At 46.9% G+C, this 19,892-nt stretch overlaps 1 protein-coding gene and 1 long non-coding RNA gene across 5 annotated transcripts; one reads left to right on the forward strand and one right to left on the reverse strand.

The window, feature by feature from the left end:
* Positions 1–2,895: 2,895 nt before the first annotated feature.
* On the reverse strand, positions 2,896–18,674 carry LOC116795570 (ubiquitin-conjugating enzyme E2 variant 1). 4 transcript variants are annotated; one of them, XM_032705338.1, is made up of 5 exons: positions 18,596–18,611; positions 15,741–15,857; positions 9,109–9,257; positions 5,706–5,831; positions 2,896–5,400 (listed from the first exon to the last, which is right to left on the reverse strand). In XM_032705338.1, the coding sequence occupies exons 3-5, from the start codon at positions 9,151–9,153 to the stop codon at positions 5,254–5,256; spliced, it is 318 nt and encodes a 105-aa protein (XP_032561229.1). In that variant the 5' UTR covers positions 9,154–9,257; positions 15,741–15,857; positions 18,596–18,611; the 3' UTR covers positions 2,896–5,253. The 4 variants fall into 4 exon arrangements, with proteins under 4 accessions (XP_032561229.1, XP_032561228.1, XP_032561225.1 ...); XM_032705337.1 differs by lacking the exon at positions 18,596–18,611 and adding an exon at positions 17,243–17,426; XM_032705334.1 differs by lacking the exons at positions 15,741–15,857; positions 18,596–18,611 and adding an exon at positions 14,534–14,585.
* On the forward strand, positions 15,746–17,544 carry LOC116795572. The gene is made up of 3 exons (XR_004360087.1): positions 15,746–15,852; positions 16,419–16,489; positions 17,294–17,544. It is a non-coding gene; the product is annotated as an uncharacterized LOC116795572 (long non-coding RNA).
* Positions 18,675–19,892: the final 1,218 nt, after the last annotated feature.

A 19,892-nucleotide genomic window follows, 5' to 3' on the forward strand; every position in this document is an offset into this window, starting at 1 on the left:
GCCTTCCAGCCTCCCCTCCGCTTGTCTTCCCTCTGCCTCCACTTACTACCAACAAACCAGCCCCAGAAAGCCCCCACCACCAGGCAAACAAAATCCTCCTCTCTGTAGATCTGCAGACCACGATCAGGCCAATGAGGAACACGTGCTTTTAAAGTATGTCTACACAAAGAGTGGGGAGGGGAAACGGCCTTGTTGTTTCTGATGAAGATGGCTCAAAGTTTACATTCCTTTTCCTTCCAAAACTCCTGTTTGGTTGTTTTTTTCCTCCCAAAGAAACTTCAGTTTTGGCTATCCTGAAACATCCTTTGGTGCGTGGAAAGCTAACAAAGACACCATAATAGAGGTTGAGCAATAGAGAGAGCCAGGAGACTTCTAGAGCATTGGACATTTACTCTCCCCTCCTATCACCTGTCAAGGCTCTGCAGGGTTTTCTAGACATGTCAGGGCAAAGCCACCAACAATCTGGCTCAAGAGGCACAAAATTAGGACAGGACCCACATTTCTGAAAACCCCTTGAGGCTTTATTTAAAACGAGATAAGGATGAAAAAAGGTGACAAGGTACTTGACAGATAAAATGCTGAAGATCCAGTTTATCTCCTTATCCTTCACATCATCTTCTGCTCTTTACATTTCCCTGATGTCTCCCACATTTGTTGTCACAAAAAGCAAAGGCACAAGCACTAGGAATGTAGCACCAAGAATAGAGGACGAGGAAGAAGATGCTCAACAAGGGCTAAAAAAGCCTCTTTCCTAACAGAGGCTGAGCATGCTGGCTCTGGTCCAAGAAAGCACTTAAACATTGGCCTAACTTAAATTTGCCTTTACTGGGGCTCTTCACAGGCTTTAAAGTTCAGCACATTCTCCAGCAATGTGCTATAGTATGACCAGAGAAAACGAGGAGCTATTGAGGGACCAGAATCTAAGTCAGCAGCAAGGTTAGTGTGCGTTGGGGGAGCACACCACCCAAAGATTAATGCAACTTCAGGGCAATTCCACTCTTAAGCCTTCAGAAAAAGCTTGTTAAATATAAAACAATAAGTAAAAAAACTTAGATATTAAGAATATCAAATTCTCTTCAGCTTCTTTCAGCTCAAGGGAGGTAGAGCTTGACACAGACACTTATTTACAGGTATGTGCAGAACTGGAACCCCTTTGTTGCAGGTAAGTCGGTGCCAGCTTGAAAAAAACCACATTGAACCCACTGTGCTCTTTCTTGGTGTAAGAAACACTGTCCTGTGGGTAAAGCAGCGACCTCAGGTGCCAAAGGGCCAGTTCCCACAAACAGCAAGGTCAGCCACAAACAGCTGACAGGCCAGCAAGACACGACAAGTATTTGGCAAAGGAGCAGGAGCACATCCCACTGCGCATCCCTGCGGGGTTTGAGTCCCTCACGCTGGAACTGACCCAGCTTAACACTGTCCCTCTGCCCTTGCCTGCCTGGCAGTGCCACCAGAGCTCCAGGACTGGGGCTCTGAGATGACACACCGGCTCAGTGTGTGCCCAAGGCTGACGGGCACGGCCGTGCCCACCCGCCACTCTGCCCGCTCCGTGTCCGTGTCTGACACCAGGGTGAGCCACACACAGCAGGGGAGTCCTGGACAGTGGCTGATGACACTTTCTGGCTTAAAAATTGTGGCTCTAATGATAGTGGAAGAAACTTAAATTCTAAATATAAAGCACTGCACGGAGTTGTAAGAGAGCAGAAAGCACATACAAGCGCACGCTCCCTACATACACACACAGGGCTTAATTACAACACAGCAAGAATCAAACAACCATTAGTCTTTATTAACAGTTAAGATCTCACTGAGCTGCTGGTATTTCCCCAGCAAGTTAATGCCTGTGCAGTGAGACAGTCACGATAAACAGGCTTTTAAAACTGAAATTGATTCCGGATAAATATGAAAAGTGGTTCCCACAAGAGGACGTAACATTTAAACCAAGCAGCCTGAGCCAGCCCCAGCCTTGGGAAGCTTTCTGGCTCCCTCTGCCGTCTCTGAGGATGAGCTGAGGCAGAGGCTCACTCCACATCCCCGGGAAGCACGGGCAGGTGAGAGTCCAGCACCCTGTTACAGGGATGGCTCACGGCCCCTCTGCTGGCGGCAGTGCAGGGTGAGCTCCTGCTCAGCCCAGCCCCAGCACCTCCAGCAGCACCTGCTCCAAGGAACAGCACTTATTTTATGGCCAATCAGCTTATTTTATTTATTATCCTTTCATACCCTTCTCCAAAGAGACACTGGTTCAGGACACAAAGTGAAGGTCAGCAGGGATCAACCAAACACTTTGCCTTTGCACTGCTGGAGTTCACATAAACACAGGTAGAGCACGGTTTTGTCTCCCCACCTCATTTCTGAAGCACCAACAAGCACCAGGCTGGGGGATGACCAGTCACTTCCACGGTGCAGGCCACATCCCCTGACAAAGCCACCACACACAGATCCATTGGCAGATCATTCCCTGGGTGTTATTTTTCCACACCAGCCCTAACTGGTTGAGTGGAACAGCAAGGGAGCAGTGACGTGTCCGAAGCATACAACTCCCAGGGCAGAACATTCACAATGAACCAGTTTGGTTTTTTTTAAAAGCAGCACCCAACTTTGTATGGCAGATGCTGTCAGGTGACACTTGCCAGCACAGTTCCCAGCCAGGGTGGAATGCTCTAACTTGTACACCTTGCAAAGCAAACCAGACACTTGTAAGGTTTAAAAATCATTACTTGAAGCAGGAAGGTTCAGGGAGGCCCCAAACATGCACCAACCTCCCAAACAGGACACTCTGAAAACCAGAGACAATGAAGCAGCCCACTGTCATTATCCACTGTAATTGTTCTGATGCCCATTTACCATCTTTGACATGAAGCTATTTTAAATAAACACACACACATGACACTGACATAGTATTAGTCACATTGTCTTCACAGACACCCTCTGGGCTGCCCCAGAAGGGAACAGTTTTCACTCCAGGCCAGAAACCAGCAGTGAGTTTCACAAAGTTTCACAAAGATCATTCCCTTTTTCATTCCCAACCCAGGCAGAACCTTGTTTCACCCCAACACTGCAGTGAGTGCAGCAGGACCTTCCAGCAAATCCTCTGAAATGGAGACACTTTACACTTGGAAAAGGCCAAAATTTCACAGCTCCGTTTTCACCCAGATTTGGAGAGAAGCTCAGCTTGTTGCACTTCGCTGTTTGAGTGAAACCACTTAAAACTTCAGCTTGTGAAATAGCCCTTGACCTTCACAGACAGCATAACATGCAACTGCAGAGGATTTGATTTCCTGGAGACAACAGCACAGCAAGGCCACGGCACTGACAGCACACGGAGCCAGGAACTCCCTTTGGCAGCTCCTTGGCACATCCTGACCCTACCAACTGCCAAGGCTGGGGCAGCCTGAGGTTTAAACCAAAAGTACAGATGCTCCTTGGCACAGCAGCAGCAGCTGGACAGAGACAATTGCCTTTCACCACCAGGTTACATTCTGTCAGCTAAACGTGATCTGTAGGAAGATACTTCCAACAAATCAAGAATTCCATAAGGGATCAAAATTTCTAAACATAAATACAATTAAAGCCTTCTAATATTAATGCACACTTTTTATTATATTAAAATCAGGCAATGGTCTGATACAATAAAAAGGCTGCTTATGGAATACTGTTATGTTAAACTTTCAGTACAGAGGATGTTAAATCCTTACAACTAATATTTTCCTCAAAAGTTAATGGAAACATCAATTGTTCATTGACTTGACAGCTGCTGCTTTAAAATGTGTTTATTTTTACTCTTTTCTTTTTTTCCTTTTTTTTTTTATTCTTTTTTTTACACAAACACTGAATTTTTCATAAAACTTAGGACACACTAGGTTGGTTTCTGTAAGCTTGCATCCACATTGCAGCAGTTAGTGGTCCAAAACAGTAAACCAGAAAAGGCAGTGATTTGCCAGGATGCAAAGCCAGTAAAGGTCCTTAATCTGCTGTACAACACTTCCCCAAAATCTTCACTGAAGAGGTTTCTAAGACTTACAGAATACTAATAAAATCTACCACACGGATTTGATTTGTCTGTAGTTGTCACATCTTTAGAAGGGCCAAACAGCAAGTGCAACAATTTGTTAATTAACATTCTCGGGTCAATCCAAAGCACCAAAACACAACGATTTGAGTGTGGCTGGAGTGTGTTCAGAATCTCTTACGTGCAGAGTTTCCCCCATTCAAGTTTGGCAGCAGAAGATCTGGGCAATCCTGGTAAATTACTGCTCTTTTCCCCACGTCAAAGCCTATCTAACAACACGGCCGTGGCCAGCTTGGCGGAGTGGCAGCAGTGCTGGAGGGAAGGGAAAATCCAAGTTTGCGAGCAGAACGGATACTCTTGTTTTCCAGGCTGGTGAAGACTAAATTTGTTGCAAAACCAAAATGATAAGCAAGAGGGAACAGGTCAAGTTATTGCCCCAACACTTACCCCTGGGCCAGGGGCGAGAAGAGTCACCAAAAGGGGCAAAAAGAAAGCAGCACCCCCACTAAAAAGAGGGGAAGAGGGAAGAGATTAAAAGAACCCTGAACCCCTCACCCAAAGCCCACGTCACTGGTGAGGGGGACCAGGAAGAGAAATACAATCTATGCCTTGGCCAAAGGAAAGAAGGAAAGCTTGCCCCAGATTATCAGGGCATTTTAAAAAAAATAATAAAACCCCAAAAACGACCACAGTCACATTCAGCCTTTACTAGAGCGAGCACAAAGGGAGGGATGACTGAGGTTAGCACACATCCCCAGTAGTAGTCCATACAGCCCAGTGTAGCACTGGAAGCAAAAACCTTTGTGTCTACTCTAATAAATAGCCCTGAGCTTCGACTCTATTGCAAAAGACAGAGAAAGAAAAAAATAACCCAGGCCAGACACACAGCAAGGTGATTGTGGGATGGATCCTTTCACAGTTAAGTTGGATGTGCCACACTGGTCTTGACAGTAATAAATTTAAATAGACTTTTCCTGATACCAGAAGTTCAGCTATGTGGACAGTGGTTACACGACAGGATTATTTGTTATAGCACAACTTATATTTCAAATGAAAAAAAATTAGTATCATTTACAGTATCTCAAGAAAAACCTCCTTTGAATGGGAACTTCCTTTCCAGTATTTTGAGGTCTACAAGATGCATCTAGAAAATTTACTACTGTGGAAAATGAAGACAGCTTAAATTGAATAAGGGGGGCATGTTGGTTTTTGTTGTTTGTTGTTTTTCTTTTTTTTTTTTTTAATTAATTGCTGTAACATTGTCCTTCAGGTGGCTGAGGAAGTTTCATATTTTCTTTAGACATCATTAGACGCCGAAGCTCTTGCAGAACAACTTTGATACTATAAGAATTCTGCCATTTTGCTAGGACTGATATGGCTCTGGGGTCCACCTAAAATAGACAAAAAGACCATTCCTGTCAGAATTGGTATGTTGGATACACTTAACTCCACCCACACCCCCAACTAAAGATCCTACATGAAATCTGAGTGGGAGAAAGCAAAGAAAGCAAAAGCAAGTGTTTTCCCTAAAAGCATAATAAACCTCCACTTGTCCACTTCCCTGCTACCCCCTTTCCTCCTCCTGGAACAAACAGCACCACAAGCAGTGAGTAGCTAAGCAAGTTACAAGTATAAACAAAGCACTTGAAACTGCACATAAAAACAACATTAAAATGAACAAAAGCCAAACACTTACCACTCCATTAGAACTATTTACTCCATTCATATTAATTTTTGTTACAAATCTTACAAATGGAGGTGCTTCTGGATACTTAGGCCCGCATTCTATTTTAAGGCTGTATATTCTGTTTTCATAAATTGTCTGAGGGGAAAAGAAAGGGGAAAAGAATTACATCAGGTAGTTCAATTAGCATTTGGTTAAAGCAGCAGCACGGGAATTACTGAACATAAGGGCAGGCAGTTAGATACTATGCTGGCTACCTCTGTTTTGGGTTCATTTTATAATATTCAGAGTATCAAATGTTTCTGCTTTAGGCTAATAAATTCTACTGCTCTTTTAAGCATCAAATTTTCATATGAGGAAATGGAGCTGGCATTGCTTCCCAGTCAGCAGCTGAAGTGATTTTTTTTAATCATCATATAGCTCAGATATAACTTTCCAACCAATCTTTATAAAGCAGCTTTGTTTTATCAGTTTCCTAATCCCACACACTACCTTGAAACCAAAGGCCACAACTTTAGCTTCTGATCTGCAGCTGGCCCATCCTAGAACTGCTCTTGGAAAGAATTCTTTGGTCATAAACCTGCTGGTTCTCAGAAGGGGGAAGGCTCCAAGATTCAACATGTTTGAAAGGACATCCTGATCCCAAACAGCACTATCACTTTGTCCCCACAGCAGGAACACTGTCCCACTCCCAGGTAGCAGAAATCCTGGATCCTGGGTTTGTAACTAACTAATCCATGGGTACAAAGAGAGACAAATGTAACATGGCTACACTGATTCTTCAATATTTCAAAATAATTAGAAGGAACAATAACAGTTAATGTCACTGCATTCTGAGAATAACTATTCTTGCTGTGCTGCTCTGGCATAGCTGGCCCAGAGCTCCAGCTGAGCTGGGCAATGTGGGCAGCTGGCAGACTTACACAACAGGAACAGGATCACCACGGGGAAGTTTAGGCAGACAAGCTCTCCAGATTTAGAGCTTCTGACACAATTTCCTGCACCTTCAACATTGCAATGGACATTAAACTCACAGGGCAGTGACCATGAACAAAAATCCAGGTGAGCCCAGAAGCAGTCCCTGCTCACCTGTAAGCACCAGGGCATGATGGTATCACTGGGACTTTAGAGTGGCTGCCCAATGTCCAAAACCTTCCTAGTGGAAAACTCTGTGCAATCCCTTCTGAGGCCTGGTTTGACTCTGAACAGCTTAATAATCCCTTGGTATTAATGAATGTTTTGATGCACACCACTACCAAAATGTAAGAACTAACTTCCTGATCCAGCTGCTGCTCATCTGTGCCAAGGAAGTGTCTTCAATCCCTCTTGCACCACCAGCAGCAGGACCAGCCCTTAGCCAGCGCTGGCACCTTCTGGCTGCTCCTCAGCCACACAACCTTTCACATGCCCAACCAGGGCAGGGGCAAACTGGGCACTGCCACAAAGTCTTGGGAGAAAAATAGTCACCCATCAGCTCTGCTTGGCCCTGCCCAGATCTCCTGACTGTGTCCCTGAGCTGCCTTGTGCATGGAGCAAGGAACAGCCCCAAGCTTTGTGCAGGGCTTTGGGGTCTCTGTGAACTCCCACCCCACGCAGGAAGCCTTGGCTGTGAACAGCCAGTGTAAAACATGTGCTGATAAAGCTGAGGCTTTGGCAGTGCCACTGTTTCTAAGCAGCCTATATCAGCAAGGTGAATCCCTGGCTGTGGAACCATCTGCACACAGCCTGGAAAGGAGAACACGCTCCATGTGTGGCCACAAGGACACTCGGGGCAGCAGCACATGGGAAGCTCTGCACCACTGTTCATTTCCCCCCCCAAGATATCCAACATAAGATTCTTCCACCTGCTACAAGCATGACTGCTTTCTGCCCAGATGGAGATAGGACTTTCCACAGCCAGTATTCCCACGTCCTATTAAGAAACAAAATGGTTGTAACTGAGGACAAACAGTGCTAAAAGCAGGACAGCCACTGAGCAAACAAGAATGATTGGAAGTTCCCAAAATCTCTCTCAATACAGCCTGTTGCCTTCAAGCAATGAGCTCAAAAGAAGTCAAGACACTTCTGGAAAAAAAATCTGTATTCCTAAGTGTGTCAGAAAGACAAGAGAGGCAGAACTGAATCCTCTCCTGTGATGGTCCTCTAGCCTTGGTTTGCAGCATGACATGAATGACAAACTTCCATTGCTGCTGGCAAGGCAGCACACGCCTGTTTGCACATCTCAGTTCCCATTTAATTCTCTAAATTAGATTTCAAGGTTGTTTAAATTTTCCATAAAGTGTATGCACACAGTGAGCTTTCTTCACAGCCTTAATGCAGGCTCATTAGCACTCTCCTAATGTTCTAAAATCAAATGCTGTTCTAGAAAACAATCTGTGCACATCATAAACAAATGAAATGATCGTGACTGGGGAGATGTTAACAAAGGCAGACAAGAAGTAAACAACACTTCTGGATGAGATGGAAAATGCTGCATGTGTAATGCCATTATAAAGTACATTCTTGTACAACCTCGTATGTCAAAAAAGGCACTGACAGAATGGGAACACACAGGGCAGTGGCATGACTGAAGGTCTGTAAAGATTTTCATATAATGACCCCTGAATTACTGAGAAGTGATACTGAGGCCAGATGTAGAAGACAACACCTGTTATTGCAGGAAGGAGAATCAGCTCCTTGCACTCCAAGGAAAGGAATTAAGGAAACAGAACAGTGAAACTGGAGACAACAGACAGGTTCTGGTTTCAGAACACATGCACACGTACAACACACAATTAAGTCCTCAAGTGCAGTACTAGAGTGTAGACCCACAGTTTAGTAGGGCTTGGGGGGAGAAGAGAGAGCACAACAGCACTCCCACAAAGACCAGTTGCATTATAAGATGTTGCTTTGGGAGAGAACATTCAGAGAAGGAACTGAATTCATTAAAATTTGAGTTTCCTGAGTTAGCTGAAACTCTACAAGAGCAAGTCAGAACTGCTGCAATAAAAACCATAAACTCAACGAGGACCAGCAGAAAGACCAGCAGTGCTGCACAGAACATCCCCTTGCACCCACATGATCTCCACATGAAGCCTCACTAGCCGAAGGATTTTAAACCTTGCAATACTCAAGAGTACAGGGTACTAGAATTCTGGGATCTCAAAAGCTGTGTCTTAATGGATCTGCAAATATAAAGCAGACATGTAACAGAACCAACCAGAGAAAGGCCCTAAAATATTCCAAATTATAAGCAAAAAGCAATATAGTACATGAAAACCATTATTATACAGAAGTTGGAACTTCAACATAATTCACTTTCTGAAGTGTTTTTTCACTTGTCTTTTTTTTTGTTGTACTTCAGTGGTTAAATTAGGAGAAAAAAAGAGGGAAGAAAAAATAACTGTACCATTTTAGTATTTAACTGGATACTTACTCTTGGAGGCCCAATAATCATTCCTGTCCATCTTGTAAGTGTCATATCTTCATCATCTTCAAGGCCCCAGCTAACTGTTCCATCCCCTACTCCCTTCTGACCTTCTTCAAGTTCTTCCAAAAGACGAAAATTACGAGGAACTTTTACTCCTGAAACAATCAGAAAAACATTTTGAATTGAGAAATCTAGTAAAGAAATGAAGCTAGGGTAATTTCCCTGATACTTGTGGTCACTGCACAGGAAACATTTTGGCAAAATCATAAAAATATCACTATTTTTTGAATGACAATATTTCAACATTATGCAAAAGCTGTCCCATACTTAGCTCAGATTTTACAAGCAAAATCAAGGTATCCCCAGATAAACCTGCCAGAAGGCTGATAGGCCACATGTTATGGTAGGCAGTGAAATGAAAAGAAATCTCTGTTTCCTCAGATACACCTGGTATTATGGAGTTTTAATTTAGCACTCGTGTATAAGATTTATAGCATGAAAATTTAGAAGATTCTTCAAAACGACACCATGAGAGGCTTCACATCACTCGACTGACTCAGAGCTTTTAAAATACCTTTTAAAGCAAATAAAACTCTTTCATAACATTAGTAGGTTAATCTGAAGTTAATTGAAGTGGGCTTTGTCAGCAGCAATAGCATCCTTTGTACTTATGACCTCCACCACCAAGGAATTTAAAGCACTTCTTAACTGCTGGCACATTTATCCTCAAAACACACATTAATGGAAAACAATGGCACAGAGAGCCTAGGTGGCATATCCAAGGTCACACACTAAGTCAGTGGTGAAGGAGGATCTCAAACCCAGGCCACAGTGGACTTAATGACTCGCTCTTCTTCAAGGTATCTGCACCTCGGGCATCACAGAACAGAAACACCTGAGGACACCTCTGCTCCTTTTGTTGTGTTTGTGGGGCCAGGTTTTGCTATGAGGGGGCTACAGGGTTGGTTCCTGTGAAAAGCTGCTGGAAGCTTCCCCCATGTCTGATGGAGCCAGTGGCAGCTGGCTCCAGGATGGACCCACCGACGGCCAAGGCTGGGCCAGCAACACTGGCAGCACCTCTGGGATAAAGTATTTAATGAGGGAAAACGTTACTGCACAAGAGCAACTGCAGCCAGAGAGAGGAGTGAGAATCTGAGAGAGGAACAGCACTGCAGACCCCGAGGTCAGTGCAGAAGGAGGGGTAGGAGGTGCTCCAGGCACCAGAGTGGAGGTGCCCCTGCAACCTGTGGGGAAGAGCACAGTGAGGTACCTGTGGACCCACAGCCCATGGAGGTCAGTGGGGATGCAGAAATCCACCTGCAGCCTGTGGACCAATGCTTGGCCATGTGCAAAATACAGAGGATCTAAGGCATTGCAAAATGTAGCAGGGCTTAAAATTGAGTAACTCCAGTAGCATTAAAGTTTCCTTTAAATACATTAAGACCTAAAGAAACTAAATGTCAGAGATGATTTTGCTGCAGAATCAGTGTGGTCCAAATTTCATTCACTACAAAGCATGCATGAAGGAAACCAAACCAGCAAATTACTACAGAAATCAGTTCATTGGCCAGTCTGACACACACCTAACGTGATCATGCTGTAGAACATTCTGAGGAAGCACAGTTCAGTAACACAGCTGCAGCAGCAGCATGATGAAGAGCCCAGACTCAGAAGAGCAGCATCCACAGACACCAGACCTGCACTACACCAAACCTTGTTCAGGGGCTGCTGAGCACGACTCCAGCACAGCTCCCTGCCAAATCCCCTCCCAGCCAGGCCCTGCTGTTACCATGGCTGCTGAGGAACACGGGTCTTTGGCTGCAAAAGGAAATGAGTCAGTTGGGGCTGGTGAAGCCATCACCATGAGATTGCCCCGAGCACCAAACCGTGGGTGGTAACAGGACCTCCTGGGTACCACTCTCACATCCCCTGCACAATGAACTCCAGCATTTCCTCTCCCAGAAAGTCTCAAAAGTATGAAGTGTGTAGCCTGTGAACCTCAGGCATATGAAAGTTCAAGTAGTCAGGTTATGCCTGACCCATGACAGCCAAGCCACCCCATTTTTAATTCTATTCCTAACACTCTCCACGCTGTAGTCTGGGGAGGCAGAGCAGCCCAGCTCCAGCACCAGAAATACAAGAGCTGGGGGACAAGAGAAGCAGATGGAGCAGGAGTTGAAGGACAAGGTGCCACCTTTGCTTACACACACCCCCTCTATTTCCCTATTTTTGCTGGAGTGGATGCACAGGGGAGCTGGTGATGGGAATGATTCACAGTGCCCAAAGCCACTGTCTGGGCTTCAGCTCTGCCCTGTGAAAGGAAGGGCCAGGGAAGAAGGGCAAGCAGAAGGTCCTTCTAGAGGGGGACTCCACCTTCAGTCTGACACAGCAGCTCTTCCACAGTGCAGGTGATGCCACAGAGGAAACTCTGTGGCTGTTACCAGATCCCCAGCCTGAGCCCCCCAACTCCAGTGATCAGCCTGAGCCCCTGAATACCTGCCTGGAATGTGTTACAGAGCCAAAAAACCACTCTTCCAGACCACATCACAATGCTTAACAAGCATCATATCTCAGCCCTTCGGTCCTTGACTACAACCCTTCATATTTATCAGTGGTGCAAAGACAATTTACTGATATTTGCTCAGCCCAAACCAAATAACCCAGGAGGAATCAGCTTTATGGCAGACACAGGCCACACATCAAAGAAGGAAACCACAAATACTGCCTGTCCACCCTTCCCCTGAGCATCACGCCCCGTTCACTGAATCCCCGTGAAGAAAATTAAGTGAGCATGTAATTAAAAATGACATCATCATGTATATATTCAAGCAGGCCACAACCAAGGCTGAAAGGCAGCCTTAGTTGTGAGATTTGCTAACCAGAGCTAGGCTTGGCTTTACAACCTTACGGGAAGGCAAGGCAACTTTATTGCTGAGCTCTCCCCAGATACAGCTGCTCTGATTCAGCATGAATCCAGCATGAATCAGAGCCATAAAAAGAGTCACACAGGACCTTACAGTTCTCTGGGAAGCCTGAGGTCTCCAGAGAGCTGGCGAGTCATATTGTGCGCTGGTTTCCATAAATGAGTGCTAATTCCACAGCAACTGCTCACTTGTGACCACTGCAGGGGCATGATGGCAAAGGGAGTGCCCGAGGGAAGTACATATTTTATGTACTTTACAGAAAACAAGGTGATCATGGCAGATAATTGGTCACTTTACATCCCATGACCCTATCCAACAGCATCGTGCTAAAGCTCAAAGGTGTAATATGGAGGATCTGTCACCTCAGCCACCACAGAAGATGGTAATTCAGCTCCCTCCCTAACACATTCTCAGGAGATTCATACAGCAGAAGGAAAATCACACATATACATATAGAAGACTATGCTTTAAATAATTCCTAAAAAACCTGCCCTTAAGCAAGGCAGAATACAAGACCATACTGACCCTTCTGGTCAGCCAGGAAAGATGCACGAGGCCATTAAGCCAAGCCCAGCTCCTCTTCACTTGCAAAGGCCTGGAGCACTCATGGTCCACTACCACATCCTGCCAGGACCTGAACCTCAGAACCCACATGGACTTTATCACTTGTAGTCCTGCACAAATACATCATCATCATGTTTGTTGCCCACCAGGATTCCTAGAGAGTGATTGGATCTGTTCTAGGCACACACAGTATTTGCCAAATGACTTCTATGGCTAAACCATGGCAGATGCAGAGCCAGGAGATGTCCTGTGCCCGCTGACACAACCATAAGCTGCCCGTGTTCCCTCCCCCCACCCCCCAATAAATACCTTGCATAACCCTTTCAGTGTAGCAATGGAGATTTCCAAGGCAGCAACCAAACTAACCTGTTTTTCTAAGAGCCCTTCATTTAACACAAGAAAACCTACATGAAATGAGAGCAATTAGAAAGTAATCAACCTGTCTAAAGTACTTTCAGTTATGCATTTTGTCTTTACTATGGTTCAAGATGACTCTCAAATAGCAGCTTCATTTGAAACAAAAATACAGTAATATCTCAATAACTGCTTCCCTTGCAGCTTGCCTGACCTCACAGAAACACTCACAGAAATGGAGCAGAAAATATATTTCAGAGCAAAAGGAGATATTTACTATTAATCACAACAGCAAACCTGTGAAAGCTAAATCATAACTGTACTGACCAGGGAGATCTCCAGTGACAGACTTGTACAGTCCTTCTAAAAGTTAACACCTTTCAGTAATGTTCTTTGGTGAAGCCTCAGTCCTACACAATAGTTCAGCAGTTACACAAAATTAATGAAATCACTTTATGGCAACTTAAGAGCAGAACTAAACCACAAACTGAGCTTTCCAGAAAGTCAGGAAATGTACCTTACACCTTGCAGATCTCAGTGTTGCAGTTAAGAAGCTGCTTGGTTTTGGGTGATGTGACTTCCTCTTCAGCCTTCAAGAGAATCAGGACCTTCTGTTTTCCTGGTCAGAAACCCCCCTGGCAGCTCACAACCCAGCTGTTTGCTAAAGCAATGAGTTGCAAGACATAGCCAGCACACTGATATGGGGACAAAAGGAGTGTGACCAATGTCTGGTCAGAGTCTCACTAAGGGGAGAACAGAATTATTCCTGGAAGACACTTAAAACGTCAGCTTGGACTTTTAAAGAGCTTAAAGCACTCTCAGGTTTATCTTTTATCACAGCACTACTAAAGACACAGATACTCTTCCAACAGTTTTAAGAGTGATCCCACCAGTCTGAGATTTTTCTCAAATTTACATTCCCATGAAGTTCACAGTACATTTGTACCAAATTAAAAACGACACTTTCTCACAGACTGCACTTTTTCATCTTTCCATTTTCCTCAGTTACACAGTGGAAGCAATTCCAAACCCAGAAGCCTCAGAAGCTGAGAACAGCAAGGTGAAACCAGGTGGGCAGGGTGCCTTGGGAGCAGATCCTCTTCTCAAGCATTTTTGATCAGTGTCAGTAGAACAAAACATACACCTTTCAAAAACTTCAAGAACACGTTTCTCTCTCCTTTCTAAAGTGAAATTCAATTACAAGCATTTCTCTTCAGGACTAAAGCACAGGCACAGGGCACAGCACACCTCAGCAAAGTACCCAGAAAATGCACTTCCCTCTCATGAGGCTCCAAAGAGAGGAACTGTCTTTTGCTGAAGGTTTCTCAATATCTTCACCAATAATAAGCAACTTATCAAACTGGCCTTTATGGACAACTTAAACTCTGCTTTCTGTACTAGTTCCTAGTTTACAGTAACTCAAGGGAGCTGCAATCCAACAGCTTTAAACACCTCTGTTGCTTAATACACTAAAGGGCCTTCTGTTGCTTGTTTCTGTGTATTTAATATTCAGCTTTAATTACATCCTTTCCAATATATGTCTCATCTCTTTGCAAAGATTGCAACTGCTGCCTGTTGGATAAGCTTACCTTTGCAGCACTGGAACCGTAAAAAATATGTAAACATTCCCTGTCACAATGGTATATAAGGTTTCTGAAGTGATGGAATATTTAAAACTGAATAAAAGGCTTTCAGCAATTGTCACAAAAGCTTTCGGGTCACAGGAACTTTACATTTCTTGCATCATCTTTACAGTCACAATTTCCACTCTGACGATGCAGGCAGGTACTGAGGTATTCTGCAGACCCAAAATAACTTCCTTGAAACAATCTGAGTGGTTTTTTTCTGTGTAAGCTTGAGTGCTGGTTCTACCTTTCAATACTTTAGGCAGGTCACTTGAAAAGAGATCACTTAGTCTGAGGCAGACTGGCAGCACCACTCAGGTGTGAGGCCAAGCACAACTTTCCAGCAGCAGTAGAGTTAAAATCAGATGATTTCTGTGCTTGTCTCACAGCTGAAAAGCAAACACTTCCAGCGCAGCTACAAGGGACTCTAGAAAGTAAGTCACCCTGGACTGGTGTCCTGGACCAAATCTTTACACTTCATCTCCCCAGGAAAAACCCACCATTTCCTTTGGCACTGTGAGAAGAAATGGTTGGGACTGAGGGAGAGCTGCTCTCCTGCTGGCCCTCCTGCCACAGAGGATGGCTGGGTTTTCCCACATTCACACCACCCAAAGAGCACAGGTTTGCAGACAAGCCCTGAAGAGCAGGTGCTGGCACTGCTGGGCCAGGCTGTACCAGCACAGGCAGGATGTGCCCCCCAGGCCCTGCCCACACCCGGGAGGACAGGGCACAAACCACCAGGAGGGGGAAGCACAGGAACTTGGAATAGTTAAAACACACCCTCACAACCTGAAAATCCCACCCTGAGAGTCCCACCCTTCGCACCCCTCACCAAATCTGTCAGTATTGCACCTTCCATGATCCCCACCTGCTCACATGTTTAATACACTAATGAACACTTTTAAGTTCTCAGCCAGAATAGGGTTCTTCAAATATATTATGTAATTTGTATCACTGGACATGAAAATATGCAACTGAGTATCGTCTTGTAGGAGCTGTGAACTATTTACCTTTTTATTCAGTCTACTGCATCCTTCTATTACAGTACACAGAGCTCTGCAATCAACACCTCTAGCAGCTGCTATGACAGTCCATCTTATTTAAGAAGGCATAATTTATCTTCCATTTTCTCTTCAGTTACTTTTCCCCTACCCTTGTGCATTTTACTTACAGGCTCAGAGGGCACCTGGTGGCTGCAATATTTCCTTTGAGATAAGAAAGGCTGTTGTCTGCTGTGCACTCCAAGGAGCCATCGTGGGGCACTTCCAGGGGCAGCTACACCTGTATCCTTCAATACACAGTTTATTCTTATTGTAAGGTCTCATTGGCTTTCCACAAGCATAACTTAAGAGTTTACAGTGATGCTATAGGGCCCTCAACAGTTACAAATATATATTTTTAATACACTGTACCAAACCTGATCCATGCTCTTCTTTTAGGAGCATTAAGCCACATACATCAGCACTGTCATGGCCATGCACTGAATTAATTGTTTTTCCACAGTTCCTCACATTCTTTGAACACATTAAATCTGGGCAAACCATTTTACTACTGAGTTCTTCCAGGTTGTTGGTAAACATGGTGTCTCAAAGCCCTGCAACATACCCACTAAACTGAACTATGAGAGAAAAGTGAGTTAAATGAGGTCATTAAACTCTTCCCAGAGTGAAAGTTAGGGAAACAGGATCTCACAGGCCAAGACAGCTGGATTTTGACCCATTATAAAACCTGAATCTGCAGGACAGCAACATGGAGGAAGCTACATAGGGTTGGGGTTTTGCCCTTATTAATTATGTCTACCTGTTTATTAGATACAAATATGTAATCTATCTACTTATCTAATTGCCAGGACTTTTTTAAGTCACAGGGACATTTGCAACCACTTCTTCCTCTGGGCCAGGAGCGGCTTTTGAAGACAGAGTGAGTATTTTTCATCTTCAATATCTGTTTAAGCTCCTTTGCTGAACACAAACTCAGGATATCACATATACTCCAGTGCTTTACAAGCAAATAGGAATACATTAAGATTTCCATGAAACAAGTATCAGCAAACTCTGTTTTCCAGATGGGTGAAGGCAGTTCTAAGGTACTTGCCTCAAATCTTGCAGTGATGGAGAGTGAGGAGGTGTCACCTCCAGGCCTCTCTGCCTTCAGTGCAGTGTTGGGAATGAAGAAACAACCTGCATTGCAGTGCCACTGCCAGCACCTGGACACTGGGATGTCCTTGCTGTCAGGAGAGGGAAATCTCCATCCTTTCCCAACACAACAGAACAGGGAGCACTGCTGGGAGGGCAGCCCATGAGTTACAGCCCAAGCTCTCAGGCTCCCACCCATGGCAGCTGCTGCTCTGTATCCCCAGGGTCTTCCAGACTGAATTTTGGGGGTTTTTTTGCACAAATCCAGTGTTCCTGTAGCATATGTTTGTAAGTCACACTCCTCACGATCACAGCTGGAGGGCTGTGCCCACACTGCAGGCACAGGACACTGAGGGCCCTGCTCCCACTGCCTGCTCCCAGCACTGGGGACACAACAGCTGTCAGAAACCCTGGAATAACAGGAACAGCCCAAGAGACACAGTGTGGCCAGCACACGATGAGTAACAAGAGCCTGTCTCGGTGCTGTGCTGGGACTGTGGCCACAGCCCAGGCCCCTCCATGACCACCCAACAATTACCTCAGGAGCTGCACAGGCTTAACACCAGAAATATTTGCCTTGTTCTTCCAGTCAAGTACAAAATGCAGAGTCAGCAGCTTGAAAGGATCCCTGAGAACACATGGCAGCCAGGAGAACATGACAGAACAGGAGAAGGAGGATCCACTACAGTTTTTGTGTTTTAATCAGCTCCTCACAGTCACAAGTGTCCAAACACAGACCTGTTACACATAATTCTCAGGACAGCACCTACTGCACTTTAAAAGAGTTTTTATTAACTTGATTACTATTAATTATGTGCACTGTGATGGTTATCCTTAAAATCTGAAAGTGGTCACGGACAGAGAGCTATCTGTAAAAAAAGAATTCCAAAAGATTTCTGTTACATCTCCAACAGTCACCTTCTGGTGAGCTTGTAGCCAAACCCCGGAGGGAGCAATTTGAAAACAAAGCACTACAGGGGCACCTGTGAGACCCTACATGGACGGAAGAAAATAGGACAATGAAAGTGGCTGGACAGAAGTGACTCTAATTGACTCTATATGTTGAAGTTCATTAGAGGATGAGAGCAGAGAACAAAAAACATTCCAAACCTAGTTCCAGCATTGCTGTTTAAGGTACAGTGATAAATGCAAAGAGAGGGTGTAACTACTCAGAGCAGGCGTGGAGCAATTTCAAAGGGTATAAAAATACACCGACTGCTTGGAGCACACACGTCCTGACACGGTTTTAATGGAAGAGGGAGACACCAGGAGCGAAAAAGGCTTTTAAAGCAGCCGATTTCCCTCCAGTAACTTCAGCCAGGGCGCAGTGAGTGCCGAGAGGAGGGAGCGGGGCCAGCCCCGGACACACGAACCCGCCAGGGGGGAGCGCGGCAGGAAAAGCGCCCGAACGGCGGCCCCGGGACACCCGGCCCGGCCCCGAAGGGTGCGGGCGGCTGTCCCGACCGCGGCGGCCCCGGCCCCGCGGGGCTGTCCCTGTCCCCGTCCCCGTCCCTGTCCCGGCCCGCCCCGCGGGCACAGGCCCTGCGCGGAGTGTCCGCTCCCAGCCAGGGGCCGGGACACACGTCCCGCAGGGCCCAGCCGGCCACGCTCGCCCTCCCGGCCCGGCCCGGCCCGGGGCCGCTCTCCCCGCTCGGCCCCGGGATGGCCCGGCCGGGCCCGCGGGACCCGCGCACGGAGCGGCACCGGCTCCGGCTCCACCCCCGCCCCGCCGGGCCCCGTTTGGGGCCACGCTACCACCCCCTCCCCGCGGCCGCCGCCCCTCCGGGCGCCCCCCGCGCTCCGCCGCCCCGGCCCGGCCCCGCGGGAGCCCCGCCCGGCCCGTCCCTCCCCGGCGCCGCCGCCCGGCCCGGCCCGGCCCGGCCCCGCTCACCCGCGCCCGTGGTCGCCGCCATCTTGCGCCGCCGCCGCCGGCCCCGCCCCCGCGTGACGTCACCGTAACGCGGGAACTGCGGCGCCGGTAGGCGCGGCGCGGGCGGGCGCGCTAAGGGGAGCCCGCGGCGCGGCGTCTGCGCGGGCAGTTAGTTCTGTGGTGCACGCACGGCGCTTCCGAGCTGTATGACGCGGGCGGGCGCCTCGGGGGCTATCGCCCCCCTGCCCCGCCCCGGCACACCCACCCCGGGGTGCGCAAACACCGGCGCGGTGCCGGGCACTCAACACCCGTAACACTTCAGCACAGCTTCCCCCAGCCCGTCCACTTCGTACATAACATGAAAAAAAAAATTTAAAAAGTAGAAAGGAGATGAATTCTGCTTTGCGTTGCAACACGTCTTCCAAAAACTGTGCCCCGAGACTTCGTGTGAAAATTTGCAGAAACAATTAGGAAGCAAAATGTGTTGGAGGACCCATCGCAGTTTAAACCGTTTCCTGCAGCGAACCTTTCCAGAGCCAGCCTGGAGCAGCAGCGAGAGCCGAGGAGCTGCTCCCGTCCATTGTTCCGTGAAGCTGCTTTAGAACGGCAGCGTTGGCCTCGCTGCCTGGATTGCATTTCATCGAATAACATTTCATTTTACCCACGGCTGAGCGCGGCGCTGGCTGAGGGCAGCAGGAGGGCAGCAGGAGGGCAGCTAGATGGCATGAGAGCCCAGAGCTGGATGGGGACAGGGGATCCCATCTGAGCTGGATGGGGACAGGGCAGCCCAGAGCTGGATGGTGACAGGGGATCCCAGCTGAGCTGGATGGGGACAGGAGAGCCCAGAACTGGATGGGGACAGGGCAGCCCAGCTGAGCTGGCCAGGGCACGGGGACTAGTGGACCTGGATAACCAGGTTTGGCACCGAGCAGCCAGAGCCCCCTCTTGCTTCAAGAGGTTTGGTTTTTTTTCTTTTTTAATATGCTGCAGAACAAAACCATGCCAGAAAGAACACTTCTGTCCCTGCACTTCTGGTCTGTGGGCTGCTCAGGGTCCCCTCTTTCCCTGTGTGCCAGCACTGCCTCCTGCTTGTTCCCAGGCAATGCCAGCTCCGAGCAGGCTCCGTGTTGGTCCCCAGGATGTCACAGAGGCAGCAGACAGGTCAGGGCTGCAGACAGATGGGTGGGAGAACATGGATAATTAACCCAGCAGCAAAATGGAACAAAATGGAAGAAGCTGAGAGCCCTCAGAAAGCTGAGCAGTCTGACCTGTGTCCATAAGAACCTCAAAGCAAACACAAACCTTCAGTCAGTCCTGG

This window comes from Chiroxiphia lanceolata, chromosome 17 (genome assembly GCF_009829145.1).
Source record: "Chiroxiphia lanceolata isolate bChiLan1 chromosome 17, bChiLan1.pri, whole genome shotgun sequence".
In the NCBI taxonomy this organism is placed as follows: Eukaryota; Metazoa; Chordata; class Aves; order Passeriformes; family Pipridae; genus Chiroxiphia; species Chiroxiphia lanceolata.